The sequence below is a fragment of the Athene cunicularia genome (assembly GCF_003259725.1).
Source record: "Athene cunicularia isolate RWA chromosome 14 unlocalized genomic scaffold, athCun1 chr14_part1, whole genome shotgun sequence".
Taxonomy (NCBI): Eukaryota; Metazoa; Chordata; class Aves; order Strigiformes; family Strigidae; genus Athene; species Athene cunicularia.
Window position 1 is genome coordinate 4,145,766 of NW_020799118.1, and position 9,017 is coordinate 4,154,782.

The 9,017-nt window shown below is 43.5% G+C and overlaps 1 protein-coding gene across 2 annotated transcripts; it reads left to right on the plus strand.

Moving 5' to 3' along the window:
* The first annotated feature begins 68 nt into the window (after positions 1 to 68).
* On the plus strand, positions 69 to 8,719 carry SNN (stannin). 2 transcript variants are annotated; one of them, XM_026858853.1, is made up of 3 exons: positions 69 to 555; positions 3,112 to 3,250; positions 8,259 to 8,719. In XM_026858853.1, the coding sequence occupies exon 3, from the start codon at positions 8,335 to 8,337 to the stop codon at positions 8,596 to 8,598; it is 264 nt and encodes an 87-aa protein (XP_026714654.1). In that variant the 5' UTR covers positions 69 to 555; positions 3,112 to 3,250; positions 8,259 to 8,334; the 3' UTR covers positions 8,599 to 8,719. The 2 variants fall into 2 exon arrangements, with proteins under 2 accessions (XP_026714654.1, XP_026714653.1); XM_026858852.1 differs by lacking the exon at positions 3,112 to 3,250 and having other exon boundaries at positions 70 to 555.
* Positions 8,720 to 9,017: the final 298 nt, after the last annotated feature.

Consider the following 9,017-nt stretch of genomic DNA (forward strand, 5'->3'; position numbering starts at 1 on the left):
CCCGCTCGCTCAGCGCCGCGGAGCTCAGTGCGGGGAGTTAGGTGCGTGGTACGGAGCGAGTCCGGACGGGCCGTTATGGTGACGGTCCTGGGAGCTCACGGTAACGTGAGTTGTTCAGAAAGAATCGTGTTCCTTCCTCTGAGCATCCGCAGTGTACCGTGCTGTCTTGCGCTCTTCCTTTTCCTGGCGCGGCTGCAGGTGTAGACATCTGTCAGTAGATGTTGCTTTTGAGTAGACCTAAAGAACTTGGAGCAACTTGTAAGACTCTTGCCTTGATTAGCACATAGGTGAAACAGTACCGGATCTTATTTCTCTGATGACCTGTACCAGAAGCTAGTGGTTAGGAGTTGTTATGTAACTCTGGAAAGCCGAGAGCAAAAGGGACTCGGGACACAGAGCGTCTGGAGACCAATGTGATCCCTCTCCACAGGGGAGGTGTGAGGAGGAGGGCTTCTCACTTACCAAACCCATTGTGACCTTCGCTTTTCTAATAAGGCGATTCTGAAACTGTTGAGTAGAGGACTCCTAGCTGGGCTCTAGAGCAACTTGGTAAAGGTATGTGATAAGACTTTTGAGCTGTTGATAAAAACTGCTTGAATATCAGAAACATATGGGTGCTATCTAGCTGCTCTTAGACAAAGCTATTAGAAAACCCCAAACATTCGGAGAACTACCTTGAATGTGTAAATAGAATTTTTAATCAGCATACTTAAATTTGCCATCTCAGCATTCTTTATAATTTATCAAGAATTAAACTATGCCACAGGATTTAGACAGCATGTTACTTCTGATAACTGAATGTCAGAAGTGACCCTGTTATCAGGACAGACCTCTCATTGAGTTCCATGTGGATGTGACACTGACAAATACAGAGTGTGACAGATGCTTTACCAACCGTGCAATTGCCTCTGAAACAAACATAGTCTTAAGACTGGAAATCTGCTTCTAGTTCTGTATAAACTGCCTCACAGGCAGTTACAGCGTAAACCTACTCCACTTGCTGTGCTATTGCAAAGGTCTGTCTACTTGTGAAACTGTTGCTGTGTCTGGGAAACTTCCTAGCCTGCTGCTCTCCCCTCTCTTCATTTTACTGTCTTCTGTAAAATATTAACTTCTGTGTGGTTTAGTTTGGTGTAAAGCTTTAAAAGTGATTCTTGATTAAGTGTAAGGTGTTACTACACCTCATGTGGAAACTAACTGCTGTTTCAGTCAACACTGTTAGGTATTGGCTTTCATTCTAGTGTTTCTAACAGTTTCTTGAATACTGAGTTGCTGGAAGACAGTCCATAGCTAATTAGCCACAGAAAAGCCTTTTTTAGTTGCCTTCCCTGCTCTCTTATTCTTCATCACAAGTATAGTAAGGGTTGGGAGGAGAAGATTGGCATTGAAGACTTCTACTAAACAGCTCTCCGCTTGTAAAATAGCCTCTGGCCAGTCCCCAGTTTGTGCAAGGTAATTTGGCTTTATCAGAAAGAGGTGGCATTAACTAGAGTTAATTAAGACTAATAGTGATCCCCCTGTTTTTGGAAGGGGTGAAGCCTGAGCACCCCTGTTTTGTAAAGGCTCTAACTCTCTGTGGCTCAGTGGTGTGGGTGCTGCACACACTTGTGTGCCCCTGGTAGATTACAGCTGTGATTTCTCCAGAGGGTTTTCCCCCGATCTTCCCTTGCCAGTCAGTATGCAGCATTCCTCAAAAGTAATCTTACAGGCACATAGAGGAAAACGCATTTTTCACAATTAGTACCATGTATGCAAGCTGCTGTTACTTTGTCTTTTAAAGGTCTTAACATGGAGGCTTTTTAAATAAACAGTCATTACTAAATATTTTTGAAATTTTTTAAGCTGAAGAGCATTCTAGCAGGCTTATTCTCATTTCCTTTGTCCTGCTCCATTCAATCTACTTTAGGTGAAGTACTGTAATAGAAAGTAGACCTCCCACCTTCCACCCCAAACTCAAAAAATGAAATCTCCAAGACTTAATACTTGCACTTTAAACACAACTGCTTGAGGACTTTGGTATATTTGGGTGAACTACAGTAGATTTGCTTTTGAAGTCTCTTCCTATAGCTTTGGCTTCTATGGTGGCAGTTACTTCTTTTCAGAAATGTGCCTGCAGGCATTAATGATAGTGAACTTAGCAGCAGAATGCCTAGAATCATGAAACACGGTTTAGAAACTAATGCCAACCTTGCACTGAATTTTTCCCCTAGCAGCCTTCTGCAATTTAAACTGCCTGTTTGTCCTTTACTTAAAGCTTCTGAATTGGATCAAAAAACTTCACAACTGAAGTTCTGAGTAGAAGCTCATATTAGGCAAAAAAGAAAAGAAGCTATTATTTATGGAAAAATGGGTTAATAGCTGATGTTTTTACTGCTTGATTGCTTTAAGAACTGAGATAGGTTATTTGCAGTTCCCACTAGTGAATCTGACTAATCTTGCTAATGAGTAAATATGCTTAGGTGCTTCCTTTGATAGCAAGTGTGGTGGGAAGGCATGTAGCAGTAGAAGTGCCACCAAGTATATATGGCTGGTGTAAGCAATCCTTCTGAAGATTAGGAATTTACAGCTTTTAATATCTTACAGTAAAAGTGATAGTCAGTGCTGCTCCTAGTATGTATGTGGGGTTTTTAGCTCAGGTATGCTTTAAGGAAACGAGTCTGAAAGCTACTTGTAATCTCCCGACAGAATGGCGTATTTTCCCTTCAAAGACTCTGAAGACAGCTTAATCTTGATTTCAATTAGTTGCTGCTGGAAAAAGTAGTGAGGTCCGAGTTCTGTGTCTAGAAAACAACACAGAAACCAAAGGCCTCTCTGGTAGTTCTTGTTAGTATAGTTACAACATGCAAATTTACTGTGCTAAGGATAGAATTAAAGCTGCAGGAGAGCTTTAGCTCTAGGTATACAGTGACCTAAAGCCAGAAAAATCACAGCAAGAGCTAGCAACTACACTGTAGCTTTTAGTGCTAGAACTACAGGTGTTTGAAACAAAACTATCCAAACTAAAAAAACCCAAAAAACAGTGCTACCATCCCAGTTACTATCATACACTTTTAGCTAGTTGTTTGTGCCATTGTAAAGCTGTACAGATGCTTAATGCATGACTTTATGTAGGGTGCTGACTCCAGAGTCCTTGAGTGAGATGCATACATGCAGAAGGAATGACTTCTACACTTTATCTCATGGAGAAGTGGAGTTGAAGTGCTTTGAGAAAGCAACCTTGAATTTCATCATGGTGGCTTTTTCCTGGAAGGTGAATGGCCATGGAATAATCTTTCCAAATATATATAGGCTTGTCTTCTCCTACAGCTCTTAGTATTAACTATGGTATGGTGCAAAGATGTGAGGAGCTTTCCAAATAGAAGCTAGGAAGGTCGTCTTTGTACAACCTGATTATCATGACATTATTAATGTGAGATCACAGTTGTTTCTGTGCCTAGAGAAAGGGAATTTACTGGACAGTACATACAGAGGAAGTTGTGCTCTTTTCTGTCCCTGAGTTCAAACTGATGCAGATTCTTTGAATTGTTAATCAAATAAAAAGGCATTCAGAATTTTAAAGGTAAAAACCTATGGGTTTGGCTGAGAGATCTTCAAGAGGAATCTTCAGGTTGCTGTTTTGCATTCAAATTTGGACTGGAAAATGTTTAGAAAGGGTAAATCAGTCTCATGCATCCTGGAGGTCCTAGTTCTCCATCTCTTAACACCTTCTACCTTGCCATATTGAAGCAAAATCACTTGAAACACAGGAGAGCTAAACCCAGCTAGATGTAACTATTTTTACCTAAACACTTTGTTTACACGTCCTGCCTCAAGGACAGGTCTGGCAACTTTCTGTTCTGTTTATATTTACTACTGTTAACATCTCAGTTGTCTTAAAGAGCTCTTCTAGTTAGTGATAATAAATACAAATAACCCCTTAGACTGGAAGGATGAGTCTGACAATATTCTTCATTGTGTGTAAAGTTAGGAGCAAGACTTATACAAGAAAGGATGGTCTCCCAGTTGTTAACTCTGTCCTTCTGTAAAGGATTCATATGAATTTATTCTAGAACTAGCTGTCATGACTAAGCTGAGTTGACTTGCTAGAGCAGAGGATGAAGAAACAAAACTGTCATATCTAATGTAATCAGCATGTTCTTCCTGGCCAGCTCTGCACCTTGAAACTCTCTGCTTATGCTCCTTACTGGCATCTGCTGTAGAACTTCACATATTCTAGAAGCATCAGCTGTGTGGGAGTTGCCAGTGACTGAAGTCACCCACTCATGGAGAGCATACAGGCCGGGAAAGTTCTTCCTAGTGCCTGCTGAGAAACAAGACTGAGGGAGACTTCAGTCTAATCTTTGTATAGTCTAATCTTTGTATAGTTTAACACCAGATTTTTCCAAAAGGTGGAAGTAGGGGTTAAATTGCCTCACAACTTTAAGCAAGTTGTAACCGTGTTATTAAGCAGTAATTGTGGTGTTAAACAGAAGTGTCCAAGAACAGTAAATAAGAATTAAGAAAGTACTATGCAGCTGTTCACACAAGGACAGCAATAAACTTCTAACTCCTCTGAACTGCTCCTGTGCATGCTTTGTTGCACCTTTCCAAACAGTGGACTTCTGGGTCCAGCAGTACTCAGGATCCCAAAAGAAATGAGAATGGTAAGAACCCAGGGTGTAACCTGCTAAGAGAAAGCCTTGTCTCAAGATGGAGGTCTGCACCCTTGAAGAGCCCTGTTTTTCACTCACATAGGAACTCGCAGACCTACCTGTTTTCCAGGTCAAACTGAGACCATTGTAGTCTGTGGCTGTTAAAAAGGAGGAGGGAGAAATATATTCTCTTAGAGTCCAGATCGATGTAGGTCTTTTGTTACCTGAATCTAACATCAAGCTCTTGTTTTCAAACTGCTTTCTCAAGGCTGCTTGCAAAGGTCTGTGCCTTGCTAGCTATTATGCTGAAGTCTAAAAACAGCTTGCCAAAAGATGGGGCAATACAGAGGATGGTGATATGGGAAGTTTCATTCCTTTGATGATAGACCTCTGATGCTGTCTACTCACTTCAAGTCTGGCAGAGGGGTGGCACTTGCAATGTTAGTCTCCAGTATTAAAAGCGATTTGCTAGGTGACAGTAACTGTTTAGTTCCAATGTAAGGTTATGTGCTGCACTGAACTGCTGTAGAGAACCAGTGCTAGCAGGTTGTCATTGCTGCCAGCAGTTGTGCAAGCTGCAGAAGAGGCTTAATGTGGACATGCAGTGCCTGCATGAGAAGCAAGATAAACCATCTTTCATGCTGATGCTGTACTGTTGTGGCTAGATCAAACAGTGCTGCAGTGCAAACATGCCCTGAGGAAAAAGAACTACATGCAAGTCACTCTTAATCATCCTCAGCTGATCACTCTGTGTTGAATAAGCATTGCAGAACTAAGATGATCATGACAAAAATCATAAGCCTCTCTGGCTGCGGTGGGCACACCATTCTGCTGAGGATGTGTGGTGTGGTTAGTTGTGCTTTTGTTTTTCTTATTTGGGCAAAATCAGTTCTGCAGGACTTGGTTGTATCAGGTACACTACAAGCTATTGGTTGCTGTATTTTACAGGGCTGGAAATGTAGCCAGAGTGTGTGCAGGTTAGTATGTGACACTGGACCCTAAGGACTCTCATGCTGAACTTGTTTTCAGTGGATGTGTCCTTGATGAAATGGCTACATGGCAGTGTGCATGGGTCTGCTGTTCCATAAGATGGTAGGGAATAAACTTGGTCTCTAGCTTGAATTCTGTTGGTAAGATACTGCACTGTAACTGCCTTGACTCTTTGATGTGGAAATACTGGTGAGAATTCAAGTGCGGTAGGTGACCCTCACAATGACTTAATCGTTCTGGCTCAAGGTTGGTTAAGACTGACTTCTGAGGGGTTTGTATTAAGATACTGCTGTTCCAGCTGAGAGACTGCAGCAAGGATGGCTCCATGTCCAAGTGCAGAGCAGTGACGAGTGCCGTTCCCCAGGGGCGGGGTTGGCACCGGCGCTGTTTAACATCTTGGTCGGTGCCGTGGACAGTGGGATCGAGGCACCCTCAGCAAGTTCACCAACGACACCGAGCTGTGTGGTGCGGGGACACGCTGGAGGGAAGGGATGTGCCATCCAGAGGGACTGGACAGGCTGCAGAGGTGGCCTGTGCAAACCTCAGGGAGTTCAACAAGGCCAAGGGCAAGGTCTTGCCCATGGGTCGGGGCAATCCCAAGCACAGACACAGGCTGGGCGAGGAGTGGATTGAGAGCAGCCCCAAGGAGAAGGACTTGGGGGTGTCAGTGGATGGAAAACTGACTGTGAGCCAGCAATGTGTGCTCACAGCCCAGAAAGCCAACCGTGTCCTGGGCTGCACCCAGAGCAGTGTGGGCAGCAGGGTGAGGGGGGGATTCTCCCACTGTGCTCTGCTCTGGTGAGACCCCCCCCTGCAGTGCTGTGTCCAGCTCTGGGGGCACCAACATCAGAAGGGCACGGACCTGCTCAAGCGGGGCCAGAGGAGGCCACAAAGATGATCAGGGGGCTGGAGCACCCCCCTGTGAGGACAGGCTGAGAGAGTTGGGGGGGTCCAGCTGGAGAAGAGAAGGCTCCAGGGAGACCTTAGAGCAGCCTCCCAGTACTTAAAGGGGCTACAGGAAAGGGGGGAGGGATTGTTGATCAGGGTGTGTGGGGATAGGATGAGGAGTAGCAGTTTTAAACTGAAAGCGGGTAGATTCAGATTGGTATAAGGAAGAAGTTCTTCCTTGTGAGGATGGTGAGACACTGACAGGTTGCCCAGAGAAGCTGTGGCTGCCCCCTCCCTGGAAGGGTTCCAGGCCAGGTTGGACGGGGCTTTGAGCAGTCTGGGCTAGTGGAAGGTGTCCCTGCCCATGGCAGGGGGGGTGGAACTGGATGGTCTTTAAGGTCCCTTCCAACCCAACCAGCCTATGAAGAGCCTTTCCTGGAAAGGTATGTGGCCTTCCAATAGACTGGCACTTAGAGCAGCCAGAAGATAGTCCTGTTACTCCACTGGCAGTCAGTGGCTGTGTGTCAGCTGATGTTAGAACCACTAGGGACTATATTGTACCTGAAATTGTAATACGGAGTCCTAACCTGATTCCTACAGCAGTCCAGAAATATGTTCCTGGGTAGGACTGGTGGTATCTTCTAAAGTCTTCCATGAGTTTCTTTTGTTAAAGAGCTAGTATAGTAGGAAAGAAAATGTAATGACTGACTGTCTTATGTCCCATCTGGAGATATGTAAAGCTACCAATGTTGTAAACAATTAACTTTGAAATTTAAGGCAAGGCTCACATGACCCCTTAAATAATGTTGTGACTTTGGAAGTAGCAGAAGACATTCCCTACACACTTTTGTCCTCCCAAACTCTGCAGCAGACTAAGGAAGTCTTGGAGCTCCTCCTCTCTCCCATTTTCCTGCCTGCTGCCTCTGTTCCAATTTCAGCTGCAGTCTTAACACATTACCTTGCTCTTATGGTTTGAAAGCCACTAAGAAGAGCAGAAGGTTAAAATAATCTTCCCCTTGCTTTGTTAGTCTTCAATAAATCTAGCTCTACCTACTTCTTATGAAAAACGCATATAAAGCAACATCTGTTTTTATCAGCTCAATGAACAACCAATTATCATGTAGTCAACCCTTCTGAACAAACCAGTGTTAGACAGGCTTATAGTAATGCATTAGCATTGCAATTGCCTTTGTAATTAGCTTAACAATCCTAGAACTGTTAGTATGTCAGAAGGATGTTTATAAATTACATTTTAAAAATGGGCCAGACTTCTGACTTGCAAATGTACTGTGTCTGTAGGATTGTTAGGAAAACTAAAGGTTGCTGAATTGCTACCTTGTCATGGATTTGAGAGGCCACCCATGATTTAGCATTTGTATTAAATAGTCTTAAATCTCTATACTAAACTGTATAGCTTCTGTACAGTCTTATTACATGTCTGTCTTGTCTCCTAGTAAAAATTGCTACCTCTTAGCAGGCTGACCATGTGTTATTTTGACAAGCACATCAAGAGTTGAAATAAGTTTAGCTTTCATTTTGCTTTAGTTTGATGTGGAAACCTGCACCTTCAAAGGCACTTTGTTGAAGAAATAGCTTAAAATGAGTGCAAACTGTGGGAGTGCAAGACGCTCCGAGCACTGAATGCAAGAGTGCCACTGTGAAGGACACCGACCATGGAGATAATGTTGCTGACTATGGTAAAACTGTGTAACTTCATCGTGTGTTTATTTTTTATTTTTTCCACTGTAGGAGTTTGAAGATGCAGCAAGCCTGATAGAGAGGACAGAAGAATCTCCTTGACATCAGACTATCTGAAATACTGACCATGTCTATTATGGATCATAGCCCCACCACTGGCGTGGTGACTGTTATTGTTATTTTGATTGCTATTGCAGCTCTTGGTGCCTTGATACTGGGCTGCTGGTGTTACCTGCGTCTGCAGAGGATCAGCCAGTCTGAAGATGAGGAAAGCATTGTGGGAGAAGGAGAAACCAAAGAGCCCTTTCTTCTGGTGCAGTACTCTGCTAAAGGACCTTGTGTAGAGAGGAAAGCTAAGCTAACTCCAAATGGCACAGAAGTACATAGCTAACTTGGAGCAACACACAGATATGGACTATGCTTATGATGTGTGTAACCAGCAGCAGAATCTCTATACTGTGAAGAATCTGGTCACATGCATGCTACTCAGCAAACACCCTGATGAGGATTAAATAAGCTTTGATTGCAACTGCATGCACTGAGAAGTTGCACTTTGCATCAACTGTGTGTCCTAATTCCTCTGACAGGAGCTGACTCACCTGGTGTAATGTCCATTGCCGGCAATGGACGCAGGGATATATTGGTGTGAAGAGACTACTGGTGTGTTTTGTTACTTGAATGTTTAGCTGAGCCTATTTTGATGGATCTACTACTGTAATGTGAACTACTTTACAACTGTGAACTGTAAATAGGCTGCCAGAAGCTTTCTGCTTTGTGTTCCACATCATATGGGAATATGATGCAACTGTC